This window comes from Diachasmimorpha longicaudata, chromosome 11, assembly GCF_034640455.1.
Source record: "Diachasmimorpha longicaudata isolate KC_UGA_2023 chromosome 11, iyDiaLong2, whole genome shotgun sequence".
Classification (NCBI taxonomy): Eukaryota; Metazoa; Arthropoda; class Insecta; order Hymenoptera; family Braconidae; genus Diachasmimorpha; species Diachasmimorpha longicaudata.
The window spans coordinates 3743787-3764119 of record NC_087235.1 but is presented as its reverse complement, the minus strand read 5'-3'; the positions used below and the strand labels follow the sequence as shown (position 1 = coordinate 3764119).

The 20333-nt window shown below is 38.5% G+C and overlaps 2 protein-coding genes across 13 annotated transcripts in view; both read left to right on the top strand.

The window, feature by feature from the left end:
- Window positions 1-20333, top strand: part of LOC135167327 (uncharacterized) — a 76494-nt gene that overhangs the window by 26438 nt on the left and 29723 nt on the right. For 11 of the 12 annotated variants that reach the window (XR_010299837.1, XR_010299836.1, XM_064130424.1 and 8 more), the window contains exons 3-7: window positions 10335-10652; window positions 10846-11183; window positions 12668-12993; window positions 13417-13482; window positions 18264-18462. Coding sequence is in view for 10 of the 12 variants with exons in the window: in XM_064130424.1 (XP_063986494.1) it covers window positions 10578-10652; window positions 10846-11183; window positions 12668-12993; window positions 13417-13482; window positions 18264-18462 (1004 nt within the window). In the remaining 2 variants the exon portion in view is untranslated. The remainder of the gene's footprint in view (window positions 1-10334; window positions 10653-10845; window positions 11184-12667; window positions 12994-13416; window positions 13483-18263; window positions 18463-20333) is intronic. The other variant, XM_064130429.1, reaches the window with a different exon arrangement.
- LOC135167341 (uncharacterized) lies at window positions 3350-7607 on the top strand. Its single transcript, XM_064130448.1, has 6 exons — window positions 3350-3935; window positions 4028-4243; window positions 4950-5123; window positions 5231-5425; window positions 5669-6111; window positions 6343-7607. Exons 1-6 carry the CDS (start codon window positions 3677-3679, stop codon window positions 6691-6693), a joined length of 1638 nt encoding a protein of 545 aa, XP_063986518.1. The 5' UTR covers window positions 3350-3676; the 3' UTR covers window positions 6694-7607.

Below are 20333 nucleotides of genomic sequence, written 5' to 3'. Positions count from 1 at the left end.
CCCCGAGAATGATCGAATGTATGGACAGGGGGAGGGGTAGACGTGCGGGTGAGACTCCCGTGACCTAGATATTGCCAACCAACCACGGCCAGTAACTAATAATATGGACACAGGTAAACCTCGCGCGCTAACGCAATCGATTGTGCGACGGTATGTGCTTGGGGCCGAAGCCTCGTTAGCCACATATTCCAGCCTGAAGATACGAATACCGGTGGAAAGAAACACCCAGGTAGGAAATGCCAATGTCCACGAAACGGGCCAGGTCTGGCACGAGACTGGCTTGCCAGATCTGGGCCACCAAGCTTGGCCCGAGGCATGGCCAGACCGGCAAAGAGCATGGCTTGCCAGGCTTGGGTCACTAAGCTTGGCCCGTGGTATGGCCAGACTGGCAAAGAGCACGGTTTGCCGGGCTTGGGCAACCACGCTTGACCCGAGGTATGGCCAGACTGGTAAAGAGCATGGCTTGCCAGGCTTGGGTCACCAAGCTTGCCCCGAGACATGGCCAGGCAGACAAGGGGCATGGTTTGCCAGGCTTGGGTCCCATATGGAACAGCATTCCAAAAATTGAATTCTCATGGGGAATGTTCCTTCACTAAATTTTTCGTCCTTTGATTCTCCTTCTTCCGAAGGTACCATTATTTCTTCTGAACATACTATTTCAGGGGAAAATATGCGTGGATATCACCGTATACCACACATTCTATGACAACAGCCCGTAAGATGGCGTGTTGAGTAGTCTGATTGTGGCAGTAGACATGAGTGTCGTGTGCGGCAATTTATTATTTTAATATTACTCTTTTACTATTGTAATATGTCTCAGAGTTCATATTCACGGGTTAAAAAATACAGACATTTTCATCAACTGAAGAAAAAAGAATCTGTAAACGTAGAAGGCGCTAAAGAAAAAACTCCGGATTACAGTGAACGCAATAATGCCGATGAGGAAGAGGTTAGTTTGCCAACAGCCAATGAAATAACTATCCGTAGTGGATCTATTGTGGATCAAATTAGTGGAGATGTCGATGTTCGACATCTCGATGATAATGCTAGTGCTTGTGGTGATAGTTGGTCGGGTGGTGATGGTGATTGTGGCTCGTATAAGCATCTTAATGATTGCATCAGTGAATCCAATAGCAGCGTTGGAGACAGGGATGAACCAATTCTTGGGGGCTCAGGTTGTGATGGTGATTCAGATGACATTGACAATGATTTCAACAAAGTATTCACTGACAGCATTGGAGACAAGAATACACAAACTCTGGACAAATTGGAACCGCGGGGAATGGAGCAAAAAATTAATCAATGGGCAGTGAAATTCAGAAGAGCTACAACAGCAGAAGCAATCGATGAATTGTTAGCCATTTTAAGAAGTGAAGGTTACACATCAATACCCAAGACTACACGGCAGCTTTTGCAAACTCCCCATTGCAGACACCTAACAACCATGAGAGGAGTTCATGAGATTCCAGGTGAATTCATTTATTTGGGAATCGCCTCGGGACTCAGAAAAATAATTTCAACTCAAATTTATCGAGAAAACGACATTTCTCTTCTGGTTCATATTGACGGTATGCAGGTATACCGGAATGCTAAGAAGGAAATTTGGCCAATTTCAATAAAAATACAGCATCCAAATTACACTACCAAACCCTTTGCTGCCGCGATTTATTGTGGGGATGGGAAACCATTATCAGCCACAGAATTCATGACTGATTTTGTTGAAGAGGCCAATGAACTCCAAGAAAATGGTTTGCGCATTGATGACAAGGTTTTTGAGGTGAAAATTGTAGCAATAGTGGCTGATTCGCCAGCTCGAGCATTCATTTGCTGCCACAAAGCTCCTGGAGCCTTCTATGCCTGTGGAAGGTGTTTCACCAAGGGCATTACAGTAGGTTGTGGAAGACGAGGAAAACGCATATATCCAGTGACCAATGCAAATTTACGCACTAAAGTATCCTACGAGACGCGAGTTCAACCAGAACATCATTATGAAGGTTCTGTGTCCCCGCTGCTCTCTTTGGATAGATTCGATCTGACAAAACAAGTGCCATTAGATTTAATGCATTTATTCTATTCTGGTAATATGAAATGGCTGCTGGATAAATGGCTAACGAGAAGTTCAGCCCAGAGGATCAAATTAGCTGATGTTCGTCGGCTTGATGGTATTATGAGGTCATTAAAAGCCGATATCCCTATTGAATTTCAAAGGAAAGAATTTGATGTGAATAATATCTCAAGATGGAAAGCATCACAATTCAAGTTTTTCCTTAATTATTGTGGTATCGTCGTGTTACAAGATTTCTTACCGAAACCTTTACGTTGTCATTTCTCATTATTTGTCTTTGCTAGCAGAATTTTAAACAGTAAGGAATTCGTTAAGGATTTGAGTGAATATGCTGGATCTCTGCTAAAAATTTGTTTCGAGACGTTACCTGATGTTTATAATGATGAAGGGGCTCAAGTTCTCAGTTGGCATAGTATCATCCACGTTGCTAATGATGCCCAATACTTTAAAATTCCTCTGAATGAGCTCTCAGCGTTTTGGGGAGAGAGTTACATTGGTTTATTTAAAAAACTCGTTCATTCTTCGATAAAACCACTCACACAAATTATCAACAGACTAACTGAGATGGAGTCTGGAGGAACCATGGTAATTAATCAGAAACACATACTGAGTGATTGGGTTATCGCGAGAAAGCCTACAACGATGATAATTGATGGGGAAATTCATTTAACATCAAATATGATCAACATCAATGGTCTAACCTTGACGACAAGTCATCCAAATAACGTGGTACTCCTAGATATTGAGAAAGTTTTCGTAATTTCACAAATTCTCGTTAAATCAGGAAAATCCAAAATTTGTGATGATCTTACTGGTATATATATTTTCGGACACCAGGAAAGTAGTAGGGAAGAGGCGTTTAGTTATCCAGACTTTTCCAGTCGAGTAGGAATATTCTACATTAAGTCCTGGGCAGCTGAAATGACATGTAAGAAGGCACACAAAATTAAACACAAATGTGCTTTATTAAATGTAACTGGACGACAATACGCCATATCCCTCCTCCACTAGAAAATAACGTAAAAATTGTTCGCATTGTGAAATGCAGTTTTTTTTTGGTAAGAGGGTATATGAATGAGGGTATATGTTTTAGTTGAACTCGTGATTAAAATTGTGGAAGAAACAAACAATTTTATGTTTTAAATCAACAATCGACATGAAAATCCGATCATCGAGGTCGTTAGAAAATTTCAATAGTGGAGTCGTTACATGCAAGTGGGACATAAATCGGTTAGATCTGGCGTCCGTGTACATAACCTTTCATAATTGCTCGTATCATCCGTTTATCGGGCTTTTTGTCTCAAATTCGGATTTCACCAACTAAGTTGACGGTAAATTACAAGAAGTGAGAATTTAATGTGAATTAAATGTGTGTTAAGTGTTTGACAGATATTTGTGATATAATCGTTTTGAAGGAATAGTGGCGCTAAAAAAGAAGCATCAGTGGGGTGATGACAAAAAACCGTTCAAAACACATGGAAATAGAAACGCAATTTTTTCTGTTAAATAATAAGCTATATGCATCATTCTGCAAAGTTATCAGTTTATATGAAACTACTCGAAAACACCAGGTTCAATTGTACGAATCGTGATTTTTTTTCATAACCTAAAATGTCGGAAACCTCACATCCATCTCGCGATCCAAAAAATCTCAGCGAACCATTCGCAGTCATCGAATTTCTCGAGAAAAACGAAAAAGGGCTACCATGCATTGATTTGGTGCCGAAAAAATGGTTTAATAGTGCAGAAGAAGACACCTGTAAATTCCCACCGACAACTGAATATCATCTACTTGACGACTACTTGGAAAAATTGCACTCGCCCAAGGACTCTTGGCAAAGTTATCCATTTTGCTTCATCACCGGAGCAGGTACAAAAATTGAAATGACTCCACTTATAACTTGATGAATTGCTCGATGGGTTCATTTCAATATTAAAGGATCATATGTTGATTGTGTTCAGCTGATTTGGATCAGGGTCGCAGAAGATTAAAAAAGGCCCAAGTAACTCTCAACTGTGAGACAACCGATGGTGAAAATGATCGAAAGGGGGGGAGGTCCGAAACTTCCTCGAAAGCAAAAATTTCAGCAAAACCCTTAACTGCATCAAAGTCTCAACTAAACAACATCTTTAGTACTAAAATCCCGATTCCACCTAGAAATCAAACTCCAAAGTCTGGTAAGTCCTGTTAATATGAAGTAAAAGTCAATTATCAACAATTATAACCACTCTTAACCCCAATTATTCATCCCCAATTTATTCAACTCTCGTATTTAACATCAAAAGACCCATCGTTCCCTAAATTGGGAATTAGATTGACCGAATTTTTGAAATCTTTTACAAAATAAATATTAATTATGTATCTGTGCAGTCATTACATGTGTATTTGTCTCGAAACATCGTTTTAAGAGAGAATCGCATTGAATGATTTTATAAGAAAATTTTTATTATGTTGTGGTCGAAAAATATTAGGTTATTTTTTTTTATTGCAATTCTTTACTCATCAAAAAATTGAGTCGCTAACAGAAATCACTACGTGCGAACAAGATAAAGTGGAAAATTTATGATTTACACTTGATATGATTGTTTATACATAAAAGCATTGGAATGTTGAGGGGACGAGAAACGTTCCATTTTTCCCCACCATCTCTTATGTAGGAAAGCATTATAATTCTGTTGTGAAGAGGTAAATCAAAGTGAACATCTACGGAAAATGGTAAAATTTTGATAGAAACCTTTTTTGTAGGAGCGATAGGTTCTACAAAAAAAATATTTTTTCAAATGCATGCATTCTTTCCCCACTTTGAAATAGCTATAAAAAACAAAGGCTGGAGACAACTTACGTTGTGTTACTACTTCACTACAAACTTGTAAAATTTCGTAGGTATACAAGCAAAACCAAAGACAAGATTTCAAAGCATTTACCAGAGTGGATCTGACTCTGAAGACGAAAATCATGATTGTCTTATAGCTAATCCTGAGGAGATTCGAGCCTCAAAGGCTCAAAATAATTCTGGCTTTTTGCAAATGTCGAGTAAATCGCGATCTGTACCAACAGGTAATAAATCAATTTTGAGGTAATATGGGACTGTAGCACGTAATTCTAAGTTCGTGTTAATTAAATGATCCGGTCAGGGATAAATCATCATTTTCAATAATTTCCAGGTGCATGTTTATCATTTAAACAGCGGTCAAGGAAGAATATTACTTTGCTTAAAGACGTCGAAACTGATGAATCTGAGAGCAATGATTCCTCCGATGGAATTCTGCAGTCACCTACAAAATCGATGGACTCAGCGAGAAATACAAGAAAAGAACTTCATTTGACACCTCCTTCACCACTAGTCCATAACGCTTCAGGTAAAATCGGCTCGGATATTCCATGACCAATCATCGGCCAAGTTCCTCCCGCATGAAAAAATTTATATTTATAAATATTTGAAAATGGTCCAATTTATATTTTGAACATTCTTTACAAAATTCGGAACTTATATAGAATTAGATTATATTATATATTTTTGGTGGGGGCTTGGGTAGTTTTTTTTTCATCTGATGCTGCTACCCATCAATTTATATCGTTTGGTCCTCCTTTAATTTCATAAGGTAACCGAAAAAGGCGTGCATCGTCTACTACACGCGCTGAAGACGGATTGAATTCGATTGTGAGCCCAGGAACTCCAAAAACTTCACGATCAATGATGGTACCCCCTGCTAAGATGCCAAAAATGCTGGGACCACAAAACCAGTTGTCATCTAGTCATTATGCTGATAATGAACGTCGAATCCTGAACTCCCTTCGAGATTACTTTGATCAGCAATTAGATGAAAAGCTCGAAAATTTAAGACGCAGGATGGCTTACGATTTAAAGCAGTCTATGAATGAGCTCAAGACCACAATCATTGGCACTAATCTAGCCCCAGCTTCTGGTCCTAGCTTGCTTGAAATACAGAAGCAGATGTCTACGCCACTACCATTTGAAATGGATGATAAGTTCCAGGAATACGAAGCGATATTGACAACGGACCCAGATCTCGTAGAAACACTGGTAATATATCTGAAATTGATCGTTTTTCTTCTTTTTTATGTAAAATCAATAAATTGGGCGGTGACACATGCACTGGGTTCGTTTTCTGGTGATGAAAAAATCTTTCATCACCGGGACTCAAGTCTACGTCACTGGAACGCTTTGGTTATAGAACCAACCCGCTGGCGATGAGCCCAAAGATGTCTTCTCATGTTCATAAATTCAAAAAAATTTCCCTTCTTTTATTTTTAGCGATTATTCATGAGAGTTTTGATAAGCAATAAAAAAGAGATGAAAATATGTGTTTCCACTATCCTATCTGCGGTTCTGAGGAAGACAGTGTCACTGCACTATTCTGGTTACGGAAAGGAAGCTGGCGGAAAGAAAAAGAAAAATTTTTATAACACTGCAGTATGCAAAGTACTGATTGATGTGATAATTGAGGTAATAGGATCCAGCACTGATGAGAAGAAGATAATGTCAGAAGTAAGTACTTGGTTGTCACGTTCTGGCGATCGAGAGGGTGGGCGTAAGGAACGACAACGCGGGTCAAGTCATCATAACGAGAATAATTCAGTTTGTTCCTTTGATACCAATCGATAATACTTCATTTTTCCGGGATAAATGGAATTGTAAAATCACTGTGTTAATATGACTCCATTAGTTCATTTTCGTAATTGTATTAGTTGTGATATTCTTGATAAAAGGTACGATTAATAGGAAAAGTTTATATTATCAATATATTTTTATCGCGAGGCGTTTCATTGGGCAGAATATATATTAATATATGAATATTGTTTAGTATTCGGCTGTCATTGAAGTATTAATTATATTTATTATATTTCTCCTGGCGAGGTCGGAAATCCAGAAGATGGAAATAACAATTGGAAAATGTGATGTATCTTAGCATAATAAAGTATTTTCTATGTCATTTCCTCATAAGTTAGATCACGGGAATAAATATCCGTTGTTGGTTCAGGGATTAAATATTATGTCCAAAAGTTTAAAGGGAAAAATAATAAGTGGATTTTTAATTTTTAAGAAAAATTCTAATGAAAGTAATTTCAGCCATTGAGAGCTGTTTTCAGTATTTGGTGATTCAAGTCAAATAATATTTATAAGGTTGAAGTTTCACAATCGGACTGCGTCCATATTCCCCAAAGATTTCAAATTTAAGGGTTGAAATTAATTAGTTATATGTAATCCTATCCAAGACTTTTTTATATTTCTAAGTTTGTTTGAAAGAGTGAATATAATAAGCAATATTATATAGAACTAGCACACAATCAATGCAACTAAATATCATTCTGTGTTCCGGAGTTGCAGATGGAGAAGACATTATTGTAAAAAAAGGACGTCTTTCCGAGATGAAAAAATAATTCTTATCAGGATAATTCGTATCAGCAATTGTCTATGGATATAAGAATTAATTCTTATCATCCATAGCGGAATAAATTATCCATAATATTGCTATTATAATGACTGTTTTCATGCTTGAATTGAAGCACGATAATTTATCAATTCTAAACTACTAATTTAAAAAATAACATTGGTGCGTTATTTTGTTGGATATTTTGTTAATACAATCTTCGAATTCTGAAGACTGACTGCTAATATTATTAGATTGTAAGAGAGAGTTTATTAAGACTTAATATGGTATGTCGTATTAAATTTCGGATTCAAATGATCTACGTAGATTATTTATTTTAAAAGCGGATGAAAATAATCCACAAAAGATTTTTCTACAATTTATACCTGCAATCATTTTTTTGAGTTTTCATATTCTGTTCGCGGAAAAATCTCATAGTTGTGATTATCTTTCATGAAAATTGGAGATACAAACACTGCATATCTTTAACTGTTCAACCAAAATCGGATGAAAACATGTACTATGTCGATAGGAGGAAAAAAGTTTTTGATTGGCTGAGTTTTTTTGTCAATAGATTTAATAAATTTAAATATAAGTTTTGTCACATAATAAAACTGTTTTCTGTATAATGTTGAAGGTAATAAATACATGTCTGCTTATCAGATATACCGTTCATATATTTATTGGTGATTCTGAACCCAATACAGGCAACGGTTGGAGCCTGGCCACAGCTCTGGTCGTAAATCTGGGCCAATTTCGGGCCGAATGGTCAGCCCAGAATGCGGCCAAAGTTCGGCAATAGGTCTGGGCCAATTTCGGGCCGAATGGTAAGCCCAGAGTGCGGCCAAAGTTCGGCAACAGGCCTGGGCCAATTTCGGGCCGAATGGTAAGCCCAGAGTGCGGCCAAAGTACGGCGACCGAAGTCTGGCCAAAGTTCGGTCCCAGGCCTGGCCCCGTGTTATCATCCCAGGGTCTAGCCAAGTTCGGCGCGAGTTTGGCTGGAGCCCGGGTGCCGAGCTACGGCAGCTCGGCGGCCGTGCTTGTACCAAGGTTGGCCCATTCGTTTTTTCCTACCTGGGCAGCCAGTGTTCGCCCGATAGATGGATGATTGAGCGACGGAGAGGGGAATTCGATCGACAAAAAATAAAGGGAGCTACCATGTGATCATGCCAGGTGGAAAAGTTGCCCTCTTGGTTATTCCACCGAGCGGATGAAATTCGATCCCATCAAAGTGAGCCGCTCTCGCTTTTCTCAACGGCAAAGTATCTTATCGCTTTTCTTTCTGCGTATTCTCCCGGTGTCCAATAAAAATTCGAGTCTACGGAGATTCGGATTTTCGAGGGAGAAGGACACACGGAGAGAAAATTTTTTTAAAAATTACGTGCTTCTTCCATAATTTGCCAATTTGGGAGAAAGAGTTCAGTCAAAATTATGGAACAGTTGCACATGTTTTCACTGAACGTTCCATATTTTTTCTGGAACGTTTTGAACTTTTTCCTTAAAGTTCATTGAAAAAGTGCGTAATTGTTCCGTAATTTAATCGAATATTTTTTTGACTGGTAGATTACTAGTAATGCAGGAGACGCGAGAGAATAATGTTCGATATTTTAAATCAATAATTATCCACTTGAGTAAAATCAATTTGTCGTCATGTGGGGTCCGACAACATCTCATTACATATTTTTTTATACAATTAAAAGGATAAATTATATGTGGATCCACACGTGGCTTCGATGTATTCCCCTGAAAAAAAATTAAAAATGGATTTATCGAGCATCTTTGAACTGTCGAAACGTCACGATAATGCTGCCTGCGCTCCTTTAGTAACGTGGACACTCCATTTGCCATCAATAAAATAAAAATCTGCGGTAAGCGAAAAATGGTACGCATGTCCATCCCCTGAATTTAATCAGAATCCTTTTCAACGTGGGCCAGGCTAATCTCCGGTATACCCCCGGTGCTCTGCCAGCGATGAAATCGGGATAACGCACGACCTTTGAAACGATGACACGAGGAGGAATTGGAGAATTCGGAGTGCCGATGCAAGCTTATCGCATACTTTTATTGTCAACGTCACGTTTGCATTTAGATGGTAGTAGTGGAATAGATAACGAAAAAGGATGGAAAGAGGTCTGATAAAAAGACACGTGAAGAATTTTCCTGTATCGAAGGAGAAAAGAAATTCTACATGACTATGTCCTCATTTGACATACATTAAAAAAAGTCCTGGAGCATTTTCATCTTCATCCTTAACGAGAAAATTAAAGGAAAATATACCGAAAAGCGTTTGATTGTCGTCTAATAAATTTTTAACGAGATGATTGAGGGAAAAAATACCAGAAAACATTAGATTTTCATGTAATAAATTTTTTCATCAACATATTTGATGGCTTTTGAATGCCATACGAATCCCCAAAAAATATTTTTCGATATTTTGGAAATATTCCAGTGGATTCTTTCACTCTTCGATTTTTTTTCATGGATTTAGTGTCGGTGAATGGACCGTCTATTCGAGGCGCAACGTACCGCGAGTTTCGACACCTTTTTTTAAAGCCCATCCGCCCATGCATGCTCCCTTCCACTTCGATCACCCGTTTTACTTCATGTCTGGACGTTGGAGATAGCTGTAGAACAATTGAAGGAAGAACAACGAATATTCGCTGTGAATAGCGAACGGAAACATAAAAAAAAGCTGGCAAATCCTTTTTGCAACAGAAGATAAATGCACTGAGAAAATTTTCAATGGTCAGGAAATTGTCAAGGGAATTATACCCATCCAGTCACAATAAACTGCAGATTAAACTGGGATTTATCTTTAATTAGATTCATTGCTAGTACACCAGAAGATTGAATGGCAATGTTTTTGATTTTTCAGGGATGCGTGGACAATCGTAGCTCGGCTAAAGGATCAAAGGGTGGTATCAAAGATACAGGGGAGTCGCAGTCGTCGCCAGCACGAGGAAGTAGTCATCATGCGACTGACAGTGCTATCAAAGACGGCGATCTCTTGGCACATGCTGCGTCCGCTCTCAAAAGGCTACACTTTAAATCAGCGGGAGAGAGTCGCAGCTGTCGGACTGTACCCCCAGCAATTTCAACTGTTCCCCAGGTTGTCGTCATGGGTTCTAGCACTGCCTCTATCGACACGACCATCTACAACAGCACGGACAGTGCCAAGACGATGGTCACAACGGTAAGAGGTTTTTTAAATGATAAAAAGTGAATTGGTGATCATCTTTTCTCTTCATAACGCCCTCAAGGTCGTTCTCTTTAGAAAATAATTAATTATTATCAGGAATTTGAACAATAATAATATGTATTATATATTATGTATAATTTCTTGTCTCGATGCTCGTCATAATTCCTCCGATGTTAAAAAAAACCAGGTAACAACAGACTCTGAACAGCGCGATGACAGCCTGGACCTGATCGACGAGCCCTCAGAGATGTCACCACCAGCAAACCATCCGGCCTCACCCCCCTCAAAAATCGATTCAACAAAATTAGAAAATTTATCAAAGAGCACAACGGCCAATGGTACACATCAGCGCACCACTGCCCCAAGCGTTGATGCACCATGTGGAGGTATAGCTGGCGTTAGCCCAGTGAATGGTGTTGGTGCACCACCACCAACGCCCCTCATCGGTGCACGCCAAGAAAATCGTTTTACATTTACTAGTGGAAAAACACCAGCATTGCCAGACCTGCGAACAGCGGATTTTAGGTGAGTGCTTTTGCAAATTCCCTCTGTACAATGGGCATTATTATTTCACACACTTGGCCATTTAAATTTCATGGAAAAGCCCCGAAAACCAACCGCGAATTATCGAATCCGGTGGATTAATATCAACTACCTCACGGGTTCACAATTCCACTTGAACTCGAATGCAATTTCATCCTGGAATTCACATCCATAATTCACATCTAGGGTTTCCCACTCTATTTTTACCACCGGATAACTATCGAATAGGAGCATACCTCACAGAGATAAATTTTTTATTAACAATTGTCGTATCGTTCTATGAAAATGTGACATCCGTCATATTCTCCTGATTTCTGTTTAGAAATTTAGAAAAAAATTGATGTAATGATTCATTTCCGGAGGGAAGTGATAAAACGAGTTACGTTAGTTGAACTTCAACTTTATTACCTGATGAAGATCGCAGAACTTTCAGGAGAAGGAAAATTTTTTAATAATAATCTTTTTTGTTAGAAAAACTGAGTTCTACAAAAAAGTCCTAATGAAAATTCTTTTATCTCTTGTAGATTTTGAGATATTTATATAAAGGAAAGCCGCGAAATGAGTTAACTTATCTTCTTTTACCACATCATATTGATGAACATAATTAATTGGATCATCTCTTATTGAATTTTACCAAATTTTAGAAAAGAAATGATCAAACACGACGTTTTTATCAAAAACTTTTCTTCGTCCGGAAGTATTGAGCATACCTACCTCCCGTTAAACCCGATACAATGTTCAATCGATAATTCGCTGAGCTGACGAGGGTCGGCTTCGTTTTTCTTCACTTTATAGCTATCGTCACGTGTATCCCACACTATTAACGCGCACCACCTACTCACCTGTCCGTCTTTTTTCCCCAGTGCTCTGTACACAAAGTGTCAAATATGCAATCTACATTCGGTACGGGATTATTTACTCCCTTCATTCAGAATTTCCACAGCCTCAGTAATGAGGGTCTGGGGGAAAACAGTAATAAAATCTCTGCACCGAAGCAATTATCGGGCCTGTTCAAAGCTGTTAAAGCAACATTGTTGTTGCATCTGAACGAGCCGCATACATAGTGTCGCGCTTTCACGTCAAGTTTATGGAAAGTATATATTGTTTACGACACTTACGGAGAAGGTTTGATGCCAAAGCGGCAATGAATTATTTATTTCCGTGGAATTTATGTCTTAATCAGTTTATTATACAATCATTGGTGGAACAAAGCTTTCTCTGGTTAACACAGAGAGAAATTTTCCATAAAAATTTTAATACAAGTAAAACCATTTAATTTGTAGAAAAATAATGATATTCCAAATTTTCTAAAAAATTACAGAAAACCTCTACCGCATCGTTTCCTTCCAAAAAAATTATTCTACGCAGCTCTCAAAGAGTCAATTAATCTAGTGTGCAGTCCAACTCCTTGAAGACAGTCCAACTCCTGCCCTATTTAATCTCCCCATCATCGTCTATTTTTCCAGTACCCCAGTACGAGGATCTGTGGACGCGGGCCAGCCGGATCCCCATCACTTGAACTCGATGTTGGCCTTAGTAGCAGCTAAGGACAACGCTCTGCAGGAGGAGCCCGCAGTAATAAATCACATAAATGCAAACTCAGTCGTGTTGAGCAGAAAAACTGATGCGCAAATAATCGTCGAAGGAAAAGAGAAGTTTAAACAATCAAAGCCATCGGCCAAGCCAAGCATAAACGTCACTACGAATCCCCTGGATATATCTCTCTGCGGGCCCCAGCCAACTTGCAATAGCCAGAGCTCGGCCGGCGCCAGAGGACGAGGACGACCACCAGGTAATTAGAGGGCTTGTTCGAGTGCTGGAAAAATTGTTGATTAATTTTATTTTCATTCTCAATGAATTAGACATTCAGTAAACTGTGCACGCGATATTACGCTTGATTGCGATTCTATGGGTCTTTCATTTGTCATTAATTATCGCAAATGAAATTAAAAATTTGTAGAAATATTCGAAGACGAGTGAATGCTATTTCAAAATCGGAAAAAAGAATTTGCGACGCATTTTGCTCGTGGGGCTTTCTCCACCGAAGAAACGTGGATTTTTTTTTATTTTTCGAATCATTACTGCGACGAGAGCAATTTGTTTAATGTTTTTATGTTGGAAGATCGAACGAGTGCACGGTAATGGAGAAAGAATGTTTAAAAAGTCCTTGTTAATGCAGATGAAAAAAATATGAATTGATTGTTCTTTCTTTCAGAAGCTCATCCCCTCGTTTCAACCATTCATTCATGGGTCAGGCTCTTTTTCCCGTTTTGCGCAATAGGTACAGTCCGGGCGCCTCTGGAAAGACCTCTGAAATGCGAGTAGTGGGAACACCTGAATGGATTTTATTTTTCAATCCTTTCAGTATGTTTTCTTTATTTGGTTGAGTCATTTCCTTGATAAGCTCTTTTTTATTCGAAGGCTCTTGTTTCTTTCCATTTTCACATGTGCTCTGGGTAAAAGGAAACGTCTTTCTGGGCTCTTTCTTGGGGTGTACGAACTCGATGAGAGTACTGAACACGTGGCGCTTGTTAGCTTTCTCTTCTCTTATTCGTTTGGATTTCCAGAGAAATAAGAAGATAAATTATTTGTCAAAGGAGGGAAAATTCTGGTGAACTCGAGAATACGGAGAGAAATATTCATTTGAAAAAATACGTATTTTTATCGCAATTCCACTACTTAAATTTTTCTAGCCAGCTTCGTAATCGATTCCGTAGTTTTCACTGAATATTTCTCTCCGTGGAGGAATTTTGTAAAATACTGGAGAATATAGTAGCTCCGAGGCAATTTCCACAGGAGGACGCGAAAAACGTGACGATATACGTTTATCTTCTTATGTCACTTCATCACACGTCTGTTTACCTCATTTTTTTTTCTCTAGCAAGTGCATTTCGAGAGACTCATGAGACTCGGTATCACTGGCAGGTGGGTCAGCTTTTATTGAAAATTCAATGATAATACTGCAGCTCGGGGGGAAGTATGGAATGAAGTTACGGGAAATATAGTTACTTCCAAACATAAAGAACGAAGAGCTTTGATTTTCACAGACTTAATGAAAGTAATGATATATTCTTAAAATTAAAATTCTTTTTTCTGATAATCATCAACATCCAAATTGATTTTAATTAAAGAAATTGAGTATAGGGAATCTAATGTCAGTATTACCTTTGAGTCTCATGTTGTCTCCGCATTGCTCAGCTCTATCAGCAGCCGATTTCTTTTATTTCTCATAAATTAATTTTCACGAAAAAGCCACAAAACTCACAACTCGCTCACTCGTCAGACACCTGAATGAGCGCCAACGGGGCTGCGAATATGAAATTTAATTCGTCGAAAAAAAAACCATTGGAAAATCTATTATTATAAAAATGAACATTGAAAGGTATTGAAAATTGCGCGCGAAAAATGCCTCGGGTACTACACGTTCATTAACATCAAAATGTTGAAAAAAAAGAGATACAATTTACACTGAAAATCAAGTGAATTAATTAAAATGTCAGAGCGAATGCAAATTTGTTCGAACAGAACATTTCGTGGAAAAATTGATGTTGAGTTAAATCGACGGAATTGAAATCCCCCTGAATTATTGAAGCCCCGTATCAATTTTCTGTTTCACCATACGTCACGAGTTCTCATCGATTCAGTCCTAAATTGATTACGAATTTACTTGAAAACAAACACAAAACAGAAGCTCATTACATGTGTAAAGTGATCAATGTGTTTGTTTCAATCATTCAACGAGACCGAGTACACGCGTATCTCGATTTCCCCCTCGAATACATTGACTAATGAGGAAAATGTCTTACGCATGAAATTAGCACAATTCTCATGTCCTTGTGCTTTGTTTAATAGAATGTTTTTATTCAAATCAATCCTGATGCTTCTGTTGTAAATGTGAGAGTCCTTCAACTGGGTGCAAGTGCGTGAAAAAACCCTTCAGGGTCCAATATCGTTGGTTAAATTTTTTCACTCACCAAAGCGTAAAAATAATGTGTCCCCCGAAACAGTAATTCCTTTTGATGTTGATCTACGTTGCTGGGGATGGTGATACGTGCAGTAGGTGGTGCAATAACCGATGGGCTTGGATATTCAGGCATTGAGTTAAATCGATTTTCACATATCCCTACGTGCCATACGAAGTTAAGCCACATTTGCGTCAGGTAAAAGGGCACAAACGTGACCACTCAGAGCACCATGACGACCTTTATGGTGTTTGAAACAACGAGAGTGTGTTTGATAGCGCACGTAGAGTAAATGCGATTCACAGGTAGATCACTCGGCCGAGGGTCTCATCTACGGTGACTCGAGTCAAAGTGTAATTGATTATTTAATCGCCTAGCCAGGGGGCATGGGGGTGGGAGAGGGCATTTGGCCCCAGTTAGAATCCACTTGAGCGTTCAGCAAGCCCTTGTATTGTTCAGGGTATGTACAGGCCTATTCAGTTTCCGATTACGCGTCTCTGTAAAGCCCGAAAGCTCCGCTATTGACTTTCGATGATTACTGGTGAATTTCATCAGAAATCCAATTCGCGGCCTCGTCGACGCTCAATGAAACTCTATCACTCTGTTTCACCTGGCTGTGTATCTACGCATCTCAATTGCCACAGGAATGTGCTTACAACAGCAATGACACGTGCATAACATGCCCATGAGCGTGAGAAGATTCAGTTCAAGATCTTACTTCGGTAATTTTACTGCCAGAGAGAATTATTCTTCTTATTCTCGTGCTAACGCGGGAATACTAGGGCTCCAGGTGACACTCAGGGAAATTTCTGTGAGAATTTTATTGGCAATGAAATTTCGATGAAAATCTTGTATAGTTTTACCTCAGCACCTGATTTTTTTATCAGGAAATTTCTCCTCCTGCAGTTCAAGACGCATTAAAAATTGTTTCAGCACAAATTGCCTCCACGCTGAGTAAATTTTCCTGGAGCAAAGGGGGACAAATTCAATATTCGTCAAATAGCGGCGATTATTTTTCCCATCCAAATCTTGGCCAATAGGATTGCACCATTCGACGTTATTTTGTATAGTCAACACGGTATTTCAGCGGATATTCTTGAAAATTACACTGGAAATTTTGCATGTTGATATATATAAAAAAAAACAAATGTTGAAGTAACCCTCAATTGTATCTGACAGATTAAATGGCAATTCGTTGAAAATTATGTCTCATGGTGCAATTCTATCGGCCAAGATTTGGATGCAAAAAATAATCCCCCGAATACCACTCGAACTTCGAAATTATCTGATATTTCCCTCAAGGTTCCCTGCAAACAAATAAGCTCGTCAAGTTTTCCAGAAAAATCACTCGCGCTTCGCGCTCGTGATTTTTAAACTGGAAAACTTGACACGTTCATTTGTTTGCAACGAACCTATCGGGAAATATCCGATAATTTCGGAGCTCTTGTGGTATTACATGCGATTATTTTTCCCATCCAAATCTTGGCCAATAGGATTGCACCATTCGACGTTATTTTGTATAGTCAACACGGTATTTCAGCGGATATTCTTGAAAATTACACTGGAAATTTTGCATGTTGATATATATAAAAAAAAACAAATGTTGAAGTAACCCTCAATTGTATCTGACAGATTAAATGGCAATTCGTTGAAAATTATGTCTCATGGTGCAATTCTATCGGCCAAGATTTGGATGCAAAAAATAATCCCCCGAATACCACTCGAACTTCGAAATTATCTGATATTTCCCTCAAGGTTCCCTGCAAACAAATAAGCTCGTCAAGTTTTCCAGAAAAATCACTCGCGCTTCGCGCTCGTGATTTTTAAACTGGAAAACTTGACACGTTCATTTGTTTGCAACGAACCTATCGGGAAATATCCGATAATTTCGGAGCTCTTGTGGTATTACATGCGATTATTTTTCCCATCCAAATCTTGGCCAATAGGATTGCACCATTCGACGTTATTTTGTATAGTCAACACGGTATTTCAGCGGATATTCTTGAAAATTACACTGGAAATTTTGCATGTTGATATATATAAAAAAAAACAAATGTTGAAGTAACCCTCAATTGTATCTGACAGATTAATGGCAATTCGTTGAAAATTATGTCTCATGGTGCAATTCTATCGGCCAAGATTTGGATGCAAAAAATAATCCCCCGAATACCACTCGAACTTCGAAATTATCTGATATTTCCCTCAAGGTTCCCTACAAACAAATAAGCTCGTCAAGTTTTCCAGAAAAATCACTCGCGCTTCGCGCTCGTGATTTTTAAACTGGAAAACTTGACACGTTCATTTGTTTGCAACGAACCTATCGGGAAATATCCGATAATTTCGGAGCTCTTGTGGTATTATATGCGAAAATTGAGTTCGCTGAGTTGTTCTGCAATTTTTTCCGATTTTTTTTTTCATCAAGCATTTTTTACTCCATCGCCGCTATTTTTGCAGTAAAAAATTCATGAGTCAGCGCCGAAAGTTTTGATGCGCAATTCAGAAATTCTTGTAGCGTGATGGGACTAATTGAATTGTCCACAGTTTTTTATCGGATATTTTTTCTTTGTGAGAAAATATTCTGAAAAATCAAATGAAAATGAATATTATCTTCTAGGAAGGGAAACTTGATTTAAATTTGCGAACACAGACGTTCTATAAACCTCTTAATTTCCAGTGATGAGTTCATCACAAGTCTCAGTAGAAATTATAACGATTTTCCGTCTTATTCGGGACTTTCCCATCATGTTTCAACGGTGAAAAAATCATAAATAACCCATTTCCTTGATGCATAAGTTAGCGCACTCGGTGAATAATTTAGAATGAAATTTCTCAAGCCAAAAAGAACCTCGAATGTTCTCAAACTTGAGAAACTCTTAGATAAGTTCAGAACTGTCTTGAACTGGGTCTTTACACGCGTACGAAGCACATAAATTCACTGAAGACAATTTTATCGCTGTGGAATGACAGAGTGATGTTGTAAAATACATTAAATGAATGATTAACAATAGTGAGAATGTGATGTTGAATAACTAACGATGGAACATTGATAGTATCTTGCCCAGTATTCATTAGATTTTTCTTATTCAATTTGAATTGAAAGGTGGAAGCGCTGCCGGAACCAAGAGAACAGCCCAGGCGACGATTGTCGTACAACAGCCCTCTCTATCACTGGATGCACCAGCGGCCACGATACTCCTCAGGCCGGACATTGATGCCAGGCGAAGGGAAGAGAATATGCGACAGCTCCTTGACGTTACGGATTCACTCACCTTCCAGGAGATTCACAACATTGAAATGAAGTCAGTTGACTTTAATTTATTTTTCTGAAATTTCTATGCTCGTACGTAAAGACATATCCGATAAAATCGTATCTTTTCCGTTATTCCGGACTCAAAGGGGGTGAGAAAAGTTTTATGGAATTGTTATAAATTTTTTTTCAAAGCGTTCCATAATTTTTACTGATTTTTTTTCTCCGCACCACTTGAATTATTCTTTCCAGTGCATCGTCACTGAACACATTACTCGTGTTTTCATTAAAATAGGTTCATTTTTTAAAACACATGTAATGAACACATTTGAAAAAATAAGGCAATTTTGGACTGCCATGGTATATCTAAATAAAACTCCGTGGAAAAATCGAATACGGAAATTGTACACTTCGCTCTGAGTATCACCGCGTCGGGGATTCCCTTCATTTCCTCCCTTCTCTGTCCCCATCGTTATTTCTTTCTTGGACATTTATAACACAACATATACCATGTGTCTTGCGTGCGACAGCACAGTTTGAGTAATTTCCTTTTAGCTGGAATTTATAGGTTCAGTCCCTTTCCTCTTTACCCACCAAGATGCTTATCTATACGATTCGAAATTAGCGCAAACCTGCTATTCACGGTGTGCACGAATTCCTATAATGGCGTGGTGTTTCAGGCAGTTAAACTCCCACACAGGGTCATGAAAAATACGGGTTAATGTATGTAGATTTTGAAGGTTTCAATAGAACGGTGGAGATTTTTTTCTGATAATTAGAGTCGAATTTGTGATTAAATCTGAGGACTTCTGAGAAATTGATCTCGATTGGGGGAATTTATTGGGGATATTTCGGGGAATATTTTACCCTTTTGGAAGACTTAACGATGGTCACTTCAATTAACTTGAATGACGGGAGAAAAGCTCAATTAAAATTGTCCTAACTGTTTGGTAATTCGGGAGCGAAGTGTCTCAGTACATCTCTGCGTTTCTGAAATTCACGATAAAGATTATTTTATCTCTTGACGGAGTGAAGAAGTACAAAATCGTTTAAATTCGCCATTCACCTTGTGCTCCTGGTCCAGTATAACAGCTAAATAACGCAGGAAAAAAACTTCTGCTACCGAATCCGAGGAGCAGACCGACGACAAAAAGCAAAGATTTGTGAGAGAAAAAAGAAAAGGATAAAAGGTGATGGGATGATTCGAGTGATTGAGTCGAGCGGTGAAATATATCGAAGACCGAGAGGGAATAAATGGCAAATTGAGGAGATAGATGTCAGAGCACCCGTTGGTACTGCGATCCAATGAGAATCGTACTTTCACTTGACTTATATTCCTGACATTTCCCTTGTCAGGTGCTACGGGAGCACAGTGGGATAGGTATTTCCTCCGATAAATTTCATCTGGCAACGATTCGACTTGTGTGTTATTGAGCCTGATCTGATACCATTGGAAAATTCTCTCGACGATAATTATTGTGCACAAAGAAAAAATCAATTAGCTTTAAAAAAAGAATCAATTTAAAAAATGCAAAAATGGGAATTTGAAACTATTTTTCGTTAAAAGTTCACAACTTTGATTGAGAAATTAATTTAGTGCTCTGATGAATGGGTATTCAAGATACAGATGTTAACTGGAATTTCAAATTTGTCAATAGAATTCAGTTTTCGTTTATTAATTTCCGGAGCGCATGGTGAGACAGTTTGATTGCCTTCGAATATTAGTTTTCAATGAATATCTCGTGAATGAATGGCCTGATCTCGTGTAGAATCTGAGATATCGCTCGCAAACTTACCGAAGGGTCATGTCGAGTGTAACCGTTTTACAGCGCTTCCAGTAAAAATTTTATAACTCACTTTAACTCCTGATAACCTGATACTTCCGAAAGGTGCCTGAATTTCCCTCCCCTTCGCCTGATAATT

Excerpts from the sequence above, each read along its gene's own strand:
- LOC135167341 (XM_064130448.1), top strand. The coding sequence starts at position 3,677 with ATGTCGGAAACCTCACATCCATCTCGCGATCCAAAAAATCTCAGCGAA. Across the intron at positions 5,124-5,230 it reads ATCGCGATCTGTACCAACAG|GTGCATGTTTATCATTTAAA; the intron begins GTAATAAATCAA and ends AATAATTTCCAG. Across the intron at positions 5,426-5,668 it reads ACTAGTCCATAACGCTTCAG|GTAACCGAAAAAGGCGTGCA; the intron begins GTAAAATCGGCT and ends TAATTTCATAAG.